Source organism: Patella vulgata, chromosome 9, assembly GCF_932274485.2.
Source record: "Patella vulgata chromosome 9, xgPatVulg1.2, whole genome shotgun sequence".
Classification (NCBI taxonomy): Eukaryota; Metazoa; Mollusca; class Gastropoda; family Patellidae; genus Patella; species Patella vulgata.
The window spans coordinates 32921961-32938608 of NC_065887.2; the positions used below are offsets into that span (position 1 = coordinate 32921961).

Genomic DNA, 16648 nt, shown 5'->3' on the forward strand with positions numbered 1-16648 from the left:
TATATGTAACCCGAATACCCGACATCACGACATGTCACGTAAAAATCTTGTATTGTTGGGTTAAAATGTTGTGATGTCAGGTTGTTGTGGTGTCGGGTGAAAATGTTGTGATGTCAGGTTGTCGCCTTATGAAGGGCAACATCACGAATGATACCAATCAGCTGCGGCCTTGCCGTCTTAATCTAAGTTTGTGGGGGTTTTCTTTTTTTTTGCAGTGTTGACATTTATATCAACTCATTCCGATTATGTCGTTTTCATAATTATTTTTATTTTTTTGAAAAGGGCAATGTGATTGATTTTTCTAATAAAAGTCTTCTCATTCTCACCTATTACGACTATAATCTAACTACGAAAAGGTAGCTAAAAATGTTGAGGTAATGCTCGATTGTCACTCAACCAGAATGTCGGAAATGTCCCGAATTTGGAATTGACAGAATTGCATTTGAGTGAGTGAAGTTAAATTCAGTCCTATCACAGTTCTGTCTAGTCCAGCTCTGAACGTAGGTCTCTTTACAGTCGACACTACGTCCAGGGAAGCTAGCATCGAATCAATGTCGAAGTAATCGACCGCCCCAGTCAATTTTACTGGGCAACTTTTTACCGCTAAACGGTCGCGTGGCAGTCCCTGTGAATACCTGAAAATTAGAATCTTCAGTCATTTATTGCTAATATTAAAAGGTGGGAAAAGCAATAAATGACTGAGGATTCTAATTTTTTTCAAAGATTCTAATTTTTATCCAAAATTCGTTTCGTCGTGTTTTTGGCCGACATTCCTAAATATGGACGTTGACCTTTATTTAGAATGTCATGGCAGCGAAAAGGCAACTTGATAGGTGGAGACGTATTTTTTAACAGCCTGTTGTGTCGCTCATTCTGGATCTAGCGATGGTAAGCGAGGTCTAATTTTCTCACTAAGATGTTCCTTTACATTGTTCAGGTATTCACAGGGACTGCCACGCGACACCGTTTAGCGGTAAAAAGTTGCCCAGTAAAGTTGACTGGCGCGGTCGTTTACTTCGACATTGATTCAATGCTGGCTTCCCTGGACGTAGTGTCGACTGTAAAGAGACCTACGTTCAGAGCTGGACTAAGTTCTGTCAATCCTGACAACGGAGATGGTACAATGTATGAGTGGAATCGGGATGTAATTAAACACCAGCAGTCATTGTCAGTTGAACCTAGTTAAGGTATTTTCTTATGCACAATTGTCCTGAAATCCCCCATTTCACTTGATTGAAATGAGGGAATTCAATTTTGGAACGTTCAATCGAGTATCACTGGGCATCGTATTCTACTCAAAATTTTACTCTAGAAAAGTTGGGTCTGGTTTTGTGCCCATTTGATGGAATGATACTGCTTATTTTTGTAACAGCCACCAGAGGCAGAGATATAATTTCTAGTACGAATACATCAATAGAACTCTAGTGTACATTTCAATAACAACTTAAAGGAGTAGTCCCAGATTTGGAAAGGATCGCTAGATTAAAGATGCCTTATGTAAGATTTACCTTTAATGAACAGGCCTTTCTTGCTATATAGTTCAAAAATGAATATATTAAAAATTTCAGTCAAATTACTTTATTGGATCAGATTAGCACTAAGGATTGTCTGAGAACCAGACTATTTTTTTGTTTGTGAACTTACAAAAGATATACATTATGTCATGTAAAGCACAGCTTTCATTTTGACACATTTTAAAATTTGTGCATTACAGACAGTAGACAACGTAATAGCAACTGTGATGACAATGGGATTTGATTTAGGTGATTGTCAAGAAGCAGTCCAATATGGTAAAATAACAGTTGAAGAAATTGTAGAATGGTAAGAATTAATCCTATAGTGATAGATAAATTATTTGTCTTGATTTCACAACAAAAAATAAACAATTAAGCGGTAGGCTACAAAAATTTTGTTAGTGCTAGACAAAATGCCTGCACTGAGCATATATGATTCTTAATGAAGAAAATGGTTGAAAGTATAATACAGTGTTGTTTCATGGAAATACTATTTAAACTGATAATCAATATTATGTCTAAACTGATCCACAAATTTATAAAGGAAATAATTTTGAAAAACATTTTTGATAGGATTAGTCTAGTTTGTAAGCTTACATGTACTTATATTTAGATTTTTAAAACTTTATTTGCATACATGTACGAATGTACCTACATGTATAAACTTACGTGACATACATGTAATTCTTGTAAAAAAAAAGAGGTATTATATTCTATCCAACTAGAAGGGATGATATCGAGGCAAGTTAATTAGCCCTCCGATATTAAAGGACAATATTGGTGTCAGTCATTATCACATGTGATAGAACTAATTAAACACATTTCAAATATAAATTTAACACAGAGATCATTGTTACGATAGCTGAGTAATTCAGGTTTCCTGAATCGGAAGTGACAAACGCCAAAGGAAAACATGAGTCATACCTCTATATAACTGACTGATGTGACAAGTGATAACAGATACACGGTCGAATTTCTGCTCACTAATAATTCCTTCCAAGACCAAAAGTTGTTGTGTGAGACTGTGAGAGGATATCTGACAATTCATAAAAAGAATTGACTGCCAGTAGATAAGAGAACACGAAAGAAAAACAGAAAAAGTCCAAGCATTACCATGTTTTTATAAGGTATAGAATGAATATGAACAAGGGAATGTACGGACTATTTCTATTTTTCTCGTGTTCTCTTATCTGATGACATTCAATTACTTTATTGAATTCTCAGGTATCCTCTTACAGTTCCATATAACACCTTTTGGTCTTGGAAGGAATTTTTAGTGAGCAGAAATTTGGCTGTGTATCTGTTATCACTCGTCACATCAATCAGTTATATAGAGGTATGACTTGTGTTTTTCTTTGGCGTTCGTCACTTCCGATTCAGGAAACCTGTATTACTCAGCTAACGTAGCAATGATCTCTGTGTTAAAATTATATTTGGAATGTGTTTAACCAGCTCTATCACATATGTGATAATGACTGGCACCAATATTGTCCTTTAAATATTAACTTCTGTTCTTCTGAAAATATTATGCAGTTGCCTCCGTCCGGCGGTCTATCTGGCATTCACAATTGCATGTGGACACAATAGAGGCTAAAGTTAATATCCAATTGACTTTAAATTTATACAGTGTTTAAGGTCATGAGGTGAAGAAGCCTATTGATTTTCAATGATTCCTGGTAATTGTTTTGAAAAATCTTGTGGACGCCCTAATTGACTTTAAACTTATACACAGTGTAGAAGTATAAGGTCATGAGACAAAGAGGCCTATTGATTTTCAACGATTTCTGATAATTACTGCCAGAGTTATAACCCAGGATCACTTTGAAAAATTTTGTGGATGCTCAAGATGCTAAAAAGTTAATATCCGATTAAATTTATACACAGTGTTTAAGGTCACGAAACAAAGAGATCTATTGATTTTTAACAATTTCCAATAATTACTGCCAGAATTATGGCCCTTGATATTAGATATTTTGTATACTAAATGTTAGTATAGGGTAGAACTAGAAGCCAAACAAATTCTAATGATTTCTCATAATTACTTCTTAATGGGTTGTTACTCGTAATTTTTAAATCAGATTTTAGTATGTTGTAAATGTTTTCATTACTGACAGAAGAAAAAATATGTGACAACCCTTGTTGACTGATTGCCTGGACGACTTATAGCTGCTGTGGGTGTATGTTTTCTTGCCTGGCAACCTATCTTGTTAATTACTAAAAAAAAAGGAAAGTGTTTGAACTATATTTGAATAATGTACATGTAATGGGTACATAGAATAGTAACAAATGCATAAATGGGGTAAAACTTAAAAGGCACCGATTCTGCACAAATTTGTAATTTGTATTTCATGTACAAAGTCTGATTTAAAGAACACTTTTGTTGTTGACGCCATATTGTGTTATTGATAAACATTAGGGTGTAATGTCGCATGTAGAACTACATGTATACTTCACATGAACTTAAAGGTCAGTCATCATGAACAGTGGCAAAAGAACGCTTTTACATGAACATAAATCATAGAGTCAAAGAGCAGTGATGACAATATTTCTTTCCCCAGACATATGTTATATTGTAGGCATAGCAAAGTAATAACAGTACACTATCAAGGGTAAATGATTAAACATACATTAGATAACTCCACCCACATATTCTCGATTATCAAGTCACCTCCTCAATGGCTATGGTAGCCTCACTTGGCAGGCCTTTCATCACCAGTTTCCGGTAGTGACATCAGTGATTAACGGTTTAATTTTAATTGAACGACTGTTCAAATCCAAACTGTATCCAAGCCATCCGTGGGTCTACAGAGTTGATTTTGAGCTTGTCGTGTAAATAAAGGTCTAATTAATAATTTCTATAGCATTTGAAGCCTAAATAAAGACTTGCAATAGGCAGATTTAGCTCTTTCATAATGTATGTTTAAAGGATCAGTTTCCTGAAATTTCAGTGGCCATACATTGATAAAGATGGGTTTAAGTATACAAATTAGACGCCTATATGGGAAGACATAGCCTGAAGCTAAATACCATGACAGAAAGATTCAGATCAAAATATTGACCAATTCGAAAAGATTGATCGATTTGCTTGTATGGTTACTCAATTGTGCAATTTTACAAGTGACTTGATATTATGATGATTACTTAGACTATATCTTGGGCAAATGGAACTGCCAAACTGAAACTGTGAAAGTTTGTATTTCTTTAAAGATGTATCTGTGCGGTTGAGATAGTTATACAAGATTAGGATAAACATTTCTTAGAGTCTTTCACAAAGAATTAAAACGGTTTTCATTTTTTGATAAAATATATCTGAGATGGTTCTTTTAATACACAAAGATCCCGTACAAAAATAATTGTGTATGTTATATGCTTATATCAGATGATGTCATACTTCGTAGTATATTAAAACACAAATCAAACAATAAAACTACCATTTTGGGTAAAAACTATTTTTGTTTATCTATAGCTCTGAACTCGCTGACCAAAACTAGATTAAAAGTAAGGAACACCTGTTTTTTTCACAGTTTTATCAAGGGTTGTATCAGGATGACATAAAAATTGACCTTTGCTTGTTACCTTTTACTCTTTTCTCCTTATCATTAGGTTCTGATTTCTTACAAATATTCTAAAATTAATACTCTGTCACTTTAAAAGAAAAAAATGCTTCATCACTTTTTTTGAAAGAAATGCTTCATCATTAAAAGTAACATTAAATGATTTTCACATTTGAATTCTATTTTCCGACCAAGATGACACTCACAATAGCAAGAACAGTATAGTAGACTAAAACTCTCATTTAATTTGCCATGCTATTGTATGCTATTTAACATAATACCATAGTCTAGAAACCTGACAGCATTTCTTCATTACCCCCACAATAGAAACTATGGCAATGTTTTCATTCATCACAGATCAGGATTTATTTTTCTAGTAAATTACTATCTAAACAAAACTTAAGTCCTAATTTTTGTTAAATTTAGATACCGGTACATCCTCGGTATCCCAGTGGTCCCATTCCACAATACCCTGGGTTAATGTATGGGATATTCACATACCGGTATTCAAATTATCTGCCCTTTATCGTACCTTGAGTCTGCAAAGCAATCAAAAAACAGTTTACGAACCAGTCTTAGCCGCATTGTTTATGTTCACAACAATATGCCGAGATCAACCTGGAACACTAAAAGCCAGCACACTACATCTATAAGGATGTTCACCATACAATAAGTAAAAATCAAGGTGACACGCTATAAGAAATTCGCTGGAAGACCATGACTACATGAAATCACGTGATTGGTATAGCTAATCTGAGTCTTCGACAAACAACATAAATTGAAAGTATAGTCTATATTTAGTAATCAAAACAGCACCAGATTTAGACTTGGTAACTGGTAATGCTGTAAACTACATGTATAAAGGTCTTACAAAGTTCCTTACCAAACCATTATCTTGGGTTGCCACAACCCCACTCTCTCCCAGAAATTTGCGTGACCCCTATTAATTGTAAGATGTAGTTTATTTAGCTTATGTTTAAATTTGTTACTGGGTATGAATAAGACTTTAATATGCACAAATATGAGATATAAAGGTTTAAAATTAGAGCACAATACTGTTTTATATTGTAATTGAGAAAAATTAGAAAAAAATAGAATTTAGATAATCTCATAATGTCGGTGGAAGCAGACAGACTGAACTACATGTATACTTGAAAGCATAACTCATTGACATAATAACGGCAAGCTTAGAACTATATCTACATGTACAGTAAGCCATTTGTTAAGTAGTCTACAGTACTGCCAAATGTCAAGGTAAAGATTCATTTAAAATGGTTAGACTTCTTTGATGTGAGTCAAAATGTAATTGTTGATTTTTTTTGATTTTATGTGTTGATTTGTTTTTGGGCTGACAGTTTGTCCTTGCAGAAATAAACCCTATCTTGTATACGTATATAACTAATTTTTTATTTCACAGTTGTCTAAGTAAGTCAAAATTTACTGTTAAACTAAAATTAGTAAACAAGTTGTCTTTCTCTTAATTTTGTTTTTGGCATTTAGCTAACCCAATCACTAATGGAGATACATGTAACACATTGGATTAACCCAATTCAATGCTTTATTGAGTGGATTAGTGCCTTCAAGAAGCAATGAATTGATGCAATTACTTTTGTAGGATATTGGCAGGAAAACCAGGACTAGCAGCCTTGCCATCTCAACCGCCCAGACTTCATTTAGGCAGACAGGTATGTTATAAAAAAGAAATACTGTTGGGCAAATTATTTTATGGAGGCTGAATATCGCTTTAACATTTGTTCTACTATAATGTATTAACAATCTAATCTTCATTTGAGTGACCTTAAATACTGATCTACAATTCAATTAATGCTTTAATTGTCATTATAATTCATCTTACAGCTGTTGTTCTTGCTGTAAAAGCACTGAAATGTCAGATGGAGAGTTAGACCAATACACCATCAAAACTACTTTCATTATTAGAACACATTGTTGATTCTATTGATTTCACTCTGTCGTCATTATGTGTCTGTCAAATAAAGTAATAATAATTTTGCACTCTGTTAACTTCTTCAGTTGTTACCCTTATCTAAAAAAAAGAGTAAAAATGTGACAGCCTTTACGGATTTCTCAGATAACTTGGCTACGGTTTAGGTAATTCAGTCCCTGTCTACCTATATTTTATTTTTTCGCTTTCAGACTAATACCGATTCAAATCAGCTGAGTCTTTCGTCCAATCCTTTTGTTGCACCAATTCCGCTTCAAGACACAATCAGTAGTAGTCCTGCTAAAACATCTCGTGATTTAACATCAGATAATCTAGTTGTCAGTCGACATCATTTGACTGATGATAAACGTAGAGATAAAGAATTGTTTGAAGAGAAGCGGAGAGAAGAAGCTAAAAAGAAAGCTAGAGATGAGAAAATTGCACAAAGAAAGGTAGATAATTGTTTTGGTTTGAGAAAAAGGGTGTGTTATTTGAAATTTTTATTATGGAAATGATATTTAAGTGAGAGTCACTTCCATATAAATCCTGATGTAATTTATATTTATAAAGACATCAAGAATGCCTGAAAACTGGGGTTAATGTGTGGTCAAGGCACACAACTCACAATTATAAGTGGGTAGCGAGCTGGCACACTAACCAGTAGGTCTCAGGTTCGCTCGTTGTGTTCCACAGAATTTTCCGAAGTGTTTGCCCCTTGCCAGTGTTACAGGATGGAGGCCTGGCTAGGAACAGTGTCTAGGCGTTGGGATGGTACTTAAAAACAAGGTTCTGAGTACACATTAGCGTGAACACTATAAAAGAACCCTTGATAGCTGGAATTCGAAATGAGAGTAGGCCATAGCACTGCTCAGTTGTATTTTTTAAAGCAATAATTTCATATTTTCTAAGAAAGTCAAAACATAATTATTTCTATGTCTTTTGCCCAATAGGTTGTAAACTCACTATTATACGATCATAGGTATTATTCTCCCACTTAAAAATCCTTTGACCCCGGAAATAATAACATAATTACCTTCTTGTTTTTCTGTTCCCCCCCCCCCCCCCATGGAATAGCTATCTTCAAACGTTTGAATTTGAAGTTGAAAATGATATTTTTGTCAATTTCTCAACTGGCAATAGTGAATTATAGGATTAATAGGATTATTCTTTAACAAGGTAGGACTGTATATAGATACCATCTATTTTAAGGCTTTATTTTAATAAATTTTAAAAATATAACTTAAAAATATGAAATTGCAACTTTAATTTTTTTTTTAGGAAAAGGAGAGAATATTACAACAAATAGCTGAAGATAGAGATACCAAGTTAAAGAAAGAGAACAAACATGTAGAAAAATCCCCCTCTTCTTCTTCCCAATCCCCCTCCACCTCATCTAATAGTTCTTCTACCTGTACTTCAACACCTGTAAATACTCAATCTCTATCAGCACAACACAAATGTACATTACAGGTAAATTTCAATTTTAGAAATTCAGAGTCTCAGTGGAAAAAGGTTTAAGAGTCTTATTCAAGGTAACTCTCTGAATTGAATTCTTGCATTCTATGGCCCAGTATTTTCGTTTTGATTGCTAATCAGCTAGAGCATAGTTTGATAGTCCATGAAACCCTATAATTCAAATGATCATATTAAATGTATTTAAAGCAGAACTTCTCAAAGCATAAGTTATTTAAGTTGGATAACAAATTTGGTTATGAAAGCAAGAACTAAATATGCTTACTTTTTCTAGAACACCTGAAACAACGAATGTATGTAGCAAGTTGTCGGATTCCTATTTCTATATTTGTATGTTTGTAGATAAGATTACCAGACGGTCGATGTTTAAGGAAGATGTTTGAATATACCTCAACGTTGAATGATGTCTGGGATTATGTATATACCGAATTTAAAGCACTCAATAATATGACTTTTATGCAGGTATTTCAAATTCCTTTGTTATGTAATTGAAAGTTAATCTTTAAAAAAAATGGGGCTATAAGTATATGTATTCTTTTGTCATGAAAAGCAAAGTAAATAAGTAAAAAATTACTTTTGTGTGCTAAACTCATTGGAGTTTTGAATATCAGCAAATTTGTTTTATAAAGGATACTGGTGAGTTGTCTGTCAACCTTAAAGCATTTGGGTAAAAAATAATTTTTTGGATTTAAATGCATTTTATGAATTTTTTTTAGATTTTAGGTCCATAAATAAAGCAGTGTTGAATTATAGGTTAAAAATGAAACTAAAATTTAGTAAAGTAATATAGCTCATCAGATCAACCCATGTCAATACTCTCTTTTTACCTATCAAAGAGAACGTGATCCTTTAGAAATGAAAGTTGCATGTCTAGTTTTTTCTTTAACTATTTTAGCCATTTCCACGTCAAGAGTTCAGTAAAGAAGACATGAAGAGAACAGTAGAAGATCTGGGATTAACACCAACTGGTAGTTTAGTACTAAAGCCAGCGACTGTAGCAGAACAATCAGGTTATAATCTTTGAGTGACATATAGTGATTTACCACAATTTAAAACATATCACAATTTAAATGGTTTGTTACACATATAGCACAGTATTTTGACAAGTGTTCTCTTATCAAATGTGGGGGGGTTGGGTGGCCGAATGGTTAACGCATGCGTATTGCATCATAAGGTCTGTCATTGAGTCAAGTGGCGTGATTTTAATTCCCCATTCGATATAAGAGTAGGCCGTAGTGCCGCTGTATGACGTATCCCTGTCTTCATTAGCCTAGTCGGAGCAGAACAGTAGGACGTTAAACCCCATTTCATTTCATTTCATTTTCTCTGGGTCCTCCGGTTTCCTCCCACTGCTAAAAGTCTCCGATGGGCAAGCATATCATTGAAATAAAATTAAACCATATGTGTGTCCGGAAATGACCTAGTTTGTGTCAAGTGGACGTTAAACCTTGTCTCTCCCTCTCTCTTATCGTATGTGTAAGAAACCAGTGATTATATTCCATATAAATAGTGTTGTGTTTTTAAAATGGAGGTTGTTCAAATTTAAAAGTAATAAAAGCTACTGAAATGTCAGAAAAAGAAAGTAAGCCATGTGTACTATTATACTATCCATTATGCAGCAATGAAAGCAAAAATATCTTAAAGAAATTAAAGGATCAAGAAAGTTTTTCAATAGATTTTTAGCACAAGATACTGACAAAATAAATTCTTCTTTATCAAGTCTGTAGTTTGAATAATGGTTGATGACCATATCTTACAAGAAATATGAAAGGACAATTATGAATGTGAAATGGAGACTAAAATATATTGTCTTGGATCACTGTCGCTAAATTATTGACAAAAACTAAATTAATCATTAATATATTAACTCCTCAAGTCAAAGATATGTGATTATGAAGTAATGTGTTTTCTTTCTATCTTTTAGTGTCTGATTCCATGGAAGACAACAGCACCGACGAAATATCTGAAAATGAACCAATGGAAGAAGAGGAATCTATTAGATCAAGATTACGCCCAAGACATCAATGGGGTCAAGGTCATCGTTTGGAAGGTGAAGGAGAAATTGTAGACGCCATGGGTATGAACTTTCTTTTTACCTTCTCCATTTTAATCAAATGAAAATTTTAAGATGGTGTATAAACATCTTATGGCAGTAATATAGTGATTCTCATACATTAGTCATGTCCATTCTCCACAAAATAATTGATTTCAGTTTCGTTGGGTTTGGCAAAATAGTTGTAGTTGAGATTATATCTAAATTGACCTCTTGTCTGGACAGGATTTTGTCACCATTGGATGAAAAAAGTTTTGTTCAGTCTGCGTATCAGCAAAATATGGCTCAGATGTGCCAGGTAACCGAGCATCAAAATTATGCTTCAATAACTTGATACTTTGTGAGTAATAGAGAATATAGAGACAAAAAACTGACTTCTGGTGTATTTTGATTGTGACTAAGTGTATTATATAGAATAGCTCTGATTTTGTGAGGATAAGTCCTTCTCTGGTGTTTCTCCTACTGTTATATAATCCTTGGGTGCAAATAAAATTTTGAAATAAAATTGACATATATGTATATGTTCATACCAAAATTATCACGGTAGTTGACCCCTAAGAACATTAAAACCTCATTTCTCACTGTACATGTACCAAAACACTACCTTATCATTATTTTTATTTTTTGTAGAGATACCTGATGATGACCGTGAAGAAGATATTGTTCAATTTGCACAAAATAATCTTCCTCAAGGACAGTTTCCAGGAATGCCTTTTCTCAGTTAGTTTCTCTTCAATATTTAAAGTTGTGATTTGTAGTCATTAATCAGCCTTTTATTATTAGTACCATACATGGGAAAAGGGAGGGGAATATAGGTTTTCTCTCCATTAATCTGGATGGCTGTCATTTTTTATATGCCCACAGTGTATTATGCCCTCACCCATGTCTTTCCCCCCATTTGCGAGTTTCACTTCAGGAGTAATCCAGCCTTTGCCAATAAATGCAACAGTTTTTAGCAAAATTTCTCAAGCTTGTAAACGACAGAGATCAGATATTGTGAAGGCATCCTTATCAAAATTGGTCAAATTTCGGATAAGCTGCTGTCGAGACATAGTTGCTGTGTGGGTGTATTTCCACTCTTTGGGTGGATCTCTCCGTATTCCATAATTTATTTATTCATTTCATGGTTTGTGAGGTTCCGTTAATTTTTACTGAATGAAAATTCTGTTTTAGATATGGATGAATTGAATCAACCGTTTGGTGGTCACGGTCAAAGATTATTACCACAGGGTCATCCAGATGCTGATGTAGTCCAGAACAGACCAGCTGCTCAAGTAGCAGGTAAAAACTGGAAATAATTATTTATGTGTGGTGGTCCCCCGGCACTTTCTATTAGCTTGTAAGTCAAGGATATGCCCTTTCGACAATGACAACTTTGAGAAAGGTATTCTTGTGGGGAAACAATATTAGTTATACACCATATTATTTCAACATCAAATCTGTATTAGTCAAGACCTGGAACAATGAAAATTATTTAGATATAAAAGTATTCAATTCGTTTTTCATTTTCTCTTGTGGTATTTTACATTTGACCAGGCTCAATTTTACATAACATTTACTTTTAACTGAGTAGACATCAAATCACAAAACTTCAGCAGTCAACCACTGATCGGCATCTATTGAGAATTTCACTGCAAAAAAATGTGGTGTAGATATAATATTGATCAGATTGCCGTCTGAAGAATATTTATTTGTGTTTTTGATGTACAATGTCCCATTTTTTGGAGAAATCAATGTACATGTAGCTAACCATTTTTATTATCCCGCGCCAAACAAAGTTTCAAGAGCATATCTCATAAACTGTACAAACATTAACGTATTATAGTACTTGTGCCTTTTGCTAATTTGGAATTTCTCGGATTTAATCATTTTTGTGTTTCCATGGAAACCTTTATAACACTTTTACATTCATCAACCTATTATTTTAATTTCTGATGACTGTCCTTCTGTCCCAATTTCGTTTCCTGAGCATATATCATTATCCATTCTAGAAATCTTTTTGAAACTTTGTACAAAACATCAACCTATTATAGTATTTCATTTTCTGATATTTAAGCTTATTGTTTAACATACAGTAGCTGATTGAGGTGAGCAAAGGTTGTTGTGCAAACCTTACAGGGAATAGCGAACCTACCTTGCCCAGCTACTGTGATCAGAGTATGAATCTTCTGACTAGTCCCATTGATATTCCAAGAAGTTGTTTCTCCTTATGCCTTCCAAACATGTGCTAGGGTGCGGGATGGTGATAACTATTCATCTTGTTGTTCTTTTGTATTTAATAGCGGAGGCAGCCTTACAAAGATCTCAGCATCCAATGCCAGTAGCAGAAAATATACAAGATGTACATGAACTATTAAAGCCAGTCAGATCTTTATTAAACCTCGTCTTTCATCATCTTGCTGAACGTATCAATGATCCGAAATCTCCCCTGTTGTCCCTGTCCGGTATTTCTGAAGATTTGGCGCTGAAATTAGTTTCTTATTTGCAAGATAAAGAAATGTTGAAACCGAAAACATTAAGAGCTTTTATTCCTTGGTAAGATACACCATGTAGATTTTATTCATCTAAAAGTATGATGACTATATGTACACTGTATAGAGATCTATGACTTTTTTTAATAGAAACGTAATAGTATTTGCTTGATAACGTTTCATCACTTTAAATTAAAATAGAAATTGTATTTCATATTGTGTTTATTACTTATTTGAATTGCTAAATACCACTCAAAGATTAAAATCTTAAAGTCTGATGACCAAGGTAAATTTATTGGAAGGAAACAGGTGTGAGTGATTAAACCAGTTTGACACAGGTTTTAGTTTAAGTTTTCAAGAAGCCGACCAAACCATCCCTGCACTTTATTTTATTAAACATGATGGACAATGGGCTGGCAGTCAACAATTTTAAATTGTTTTTTTGGCCATGTTTATCACCACTTACCAACTAAGTGAAGTGTTTTCAAACGGATTTGAATCCCTTAAATAAAAACAGTTTCAGAGCGATAGATTCTCACTCAGAATCAGTATTATTTTCGCCTACAAATGGCTACCATGGTGAAGAGCCATTCTTAAAAATCATAATTTATTAAATAATAAATTTTCCAGGAGCTATTTTCAAGACCTTACCTTCAATCTTTATTTTTCAGTTATTTAAGAAAGCTTGTTTTAGATTGTTATCCCCTAACAACCAATGAATTACTACAGGCAGTTAGGTATGTTACTTTCATCAATATTTATTAATATAAATATCATTGTCCAGATTTCCTGCAAATCTTAATAAAACAATAAAAACTATTTTAAATGAAAACCGATAAAAATAACACTTGTTGTTTTTCTCGAATTGTGATTTGACTATATGATGGAACTCTTTGAAAAAAGGCTTGATGCATCATTTGCATTTTCGCTAAAATATCAAATTTCTCACGGCTTAATCCACACGAAATATGTACTTGGATTGATTATTTAAAATTTAATTAAGAAAACAAAATTAAAATAACCAACACTAGAAAATCTCCCGGCTAGGATTCAATCGGATTTAAAACAGGCCTATCAATAAATTTTTGCGGACAATAATATGGCGGCCGGCTTATTACATCTCAAACAACATACATTGATGAAATTTCAATTCAACATATCTTTGTAACTACTGAATGGAATTTAACCATTTTTAACGGATATTCCTATCAGAGATTCATGTTTCAAAATATTGCAGTTTGCAAGCATTCCGATAGCACTAAAATGATGTATCAGGTCTAAATAAAGGGTTGAATTGAGCTGATCTGTTGTGGGTTTTTTTATATTAGATATTAAATCATAGCTATACAATGAATCAGCTAAATCCATGATATTAAATGTTTCGTATGCTAAACGTTAGCATGGGGCAGAACTTTATAAAAACCAAACAAATTCTAATGATTTTCTGATAATTACTTAATGAGTTGTTACTCTTAATCATATTTTAGTGTATTTTAATGTTTCATTACTGAAAAAGTAAAATATGTGACAACTCTTGTTGACTGCCCGGAAGATTTAGCTGCTGTGGGCGTATGTTTCGTTGCCTGGAAACCTATCTTTCAATAATTAGGGGTGTTTAAAGATTGTCCCAGAAGTCTTTATTGGGTGGTTATTTCCAATAAAAGTATGGCAATTTTGGTAAATATGAAAAGTAGAAACATCCAATCTTAATCTTAATTGAAAAATACTGGATTCGCTGGAAAATACCCATGGAGAGCATAGAAGACAAAATTGTAAGGGTTTCCCTAACCGGCAACCCGACGATTAGAAATGTTTGCTCGCGTGACGTGAAAGGTTGCATGCGAAGATGGTCTGATCTTTCGGGAAAAGTGAGCGCTTGATGTGTATATGTTGATAAACTTCATGGGGAGCTTAAACGTACAACAGTTTCTGAGATAAAAACCACAGAAAAAGACATAGGCCGTGGATAATCCGAGAATTTAATTAGGCTTTGATATTTATGATAAATGGACAGCAGTTAAAGACAACATTGTCTTGTGTATGCAATGAATTTTCTCTGGCTTCGCACCTGTTGCTAGGTGGCGCATTAGCCAAGTCACCTGACACAAACATGACTTCTTTTAATAGATTTTTTTATAGCAGGGGTATTCCCTCGCGACGTTTTGATAAGGATTTAAAGCAAAATTTTGATAGATTAATTAGTTTAAATTTGTTTTATGTCCAAATATATTATCAAATCTCTCAGTTTGTATGCGGGAAGGTATCTTTTTTTTTTGAATTTGTTAAGATATAAAATTAAGTAAGTTAGAAGTGATGATGTTTTGTTTCAGGTTACACAGTAATTATCAAATCTCTCAGTTTGTATGCGGGAAGGTATCTTTTTTTTTTGAATTTGTTAAGATATAAAATTAAGTAAGTTAGAAGTGATGATGTTTTGTTTCAGGTTACACAGTAATTTGAGTGTGTTGAGTTTAAATTCATGTCCACTTATAACAGATACTGGTTTACAATCAATATCAGGTAATTTATTTCTCTCTTCATAAACTCTCAGCAGCATATACAACAACTGACACATAAACCAACAATACTTAGCTTCTTGTCAGTTAAGAAGCTTGATATATTATTTAATTGAGGAATTTAATTTCGAATGTCACATTTATTGAGACACAATAATATTGTGTGTGAATGTTCTAATTTTGTATAGTTGTTCATTATATGAATATCCAGACTTATTTTTATGATGAGCATTTTCTGCTTAGGCTAAGCGGAGATTTGCAGTTAGATTGATTACGATTTTGGGACACAAAAACTCTGCTTCTAATTGAGGTTAGAATGTTCAAACCTGGTTTAGATGTTCATTAGGAATAACTCTTGATTCTGATTGAGAGTGATGTAACTTATTGGGTTTTTTTAGGTATGAAGAGGTTAAAAGTTTTAAACCTAGGTTCCTGTAAACAACTCACCAATAAGTGCCTTCTTGTTATGAAAGGTAAACATATATATGAAATGTTATTTATCAAAGTTACAACAAATAGTCAGAAAAATCATAAAATGCTACTTCTTATTATAATCCTTTAAACTGTCACAACTGCAGCCTCTAACTAAATTCAGTGTTGTAATTTAAAGTTGGCTCGTGCATTAAATAGTTTGATTTTTGTAAAATATATGGTTATACAATCTATATTACAGCTTTACCAAGCCTTCAATCATTAAATTTGACGAAAACCAGTGTAAATGATAATGGTATTACTACGCATGTTATACCTCATTGTGTACGCCTACAACATTTAAACTTAAACAGTACTAGTGTTACACATGCATTTATCCCTCCACTTAAAGGTAAATCTTGGCTTCAATCTCTGAGGCCTTTTATACACCCTCATTTTCATGTGGACATATATTGTCGTCGCCCCTGTCCGTTCGGACATCTGTCCACAATTTTTTTGTAGACACTCTATAGGTCACACTTTTTATCTGATTTTGACTAAACTTGAAATATAGGTCAATCTCCCAAAGATCTTGGTTCCTTTCAAAATTGGCTTGTATCGGACCGTAACTGCATGGATTATGGCCCCTGATTGTACAAAAAATCACGTTTTTATCTTATTGCCACGCTAGAGATCATAATTGGCACATATCGG

The 16648-nt window shown here is 33.5% G+C and overlaps 1 protein-coding gene across 2 annotated transcripts in view; it reads left to right on the top strand.

Annotated features, from left to right (window-relative positions):
• The window catches only part of LOC126832621 (uncharacterized), a 29606-nt gene that overhangs the window by 730 nt on the left and 12228 nt on the right, over window positions 1-16648 (top strand). The window contains exons 1-15 of one of the 2 annotated variants that reach the window (XM_050563468.2): window positions 1065-1187; window positions 1715-1821; window positions 6684-6753; window positions 7223-7462; window positions 8289-8480; window positions 8826-8945; window positions 9379-9493; window positions 10408-10560; window positions 11167-11256; window positions 11710-11817; window positions 12819-13071; window positions 13679-13744; window positions 15451-15527; window positions 15922-15996; window positions 16197-16346. In XM_050563468.2, the coding sequence (XP_050419425.1) occupies window positions 1742-1821; window positions 6684-6753; window positions 7223-7462; window positions 8289-8480; window positions 8826-8945; window positions 9379-9493; window positions 10408-10560; window positions 11167-11256; window positions 11710-11817; window positions 12819-13071; window positions 13679-13744; window positions 15451-15527; window positions 15922-15996; window positions 16197-16346 (1789 nt within the window). In that variant the 5' untranslated portion in view covers window positions 1065-1187; window positions 1715-1741. Of the gene's footprint in view, window positions 1-1064; window positions 1188-1714; window positions 1822-6683; window positions 6754-7222; window positions 7463-8288; window positions 8481-8825; window positions 8946-9378; window positions 9494-10407; window positions 10561-11166; window positions 11257-11709; window positions 11818-12818; window positions 13072-13678; window positions 13745-15450; window positions 15528-15921; window positions 15997-16196; window positions 16347-16648 lie in introns of those variants that run through there. The other variant, XM_050563466.2, reaches the window with a different exon arrangement.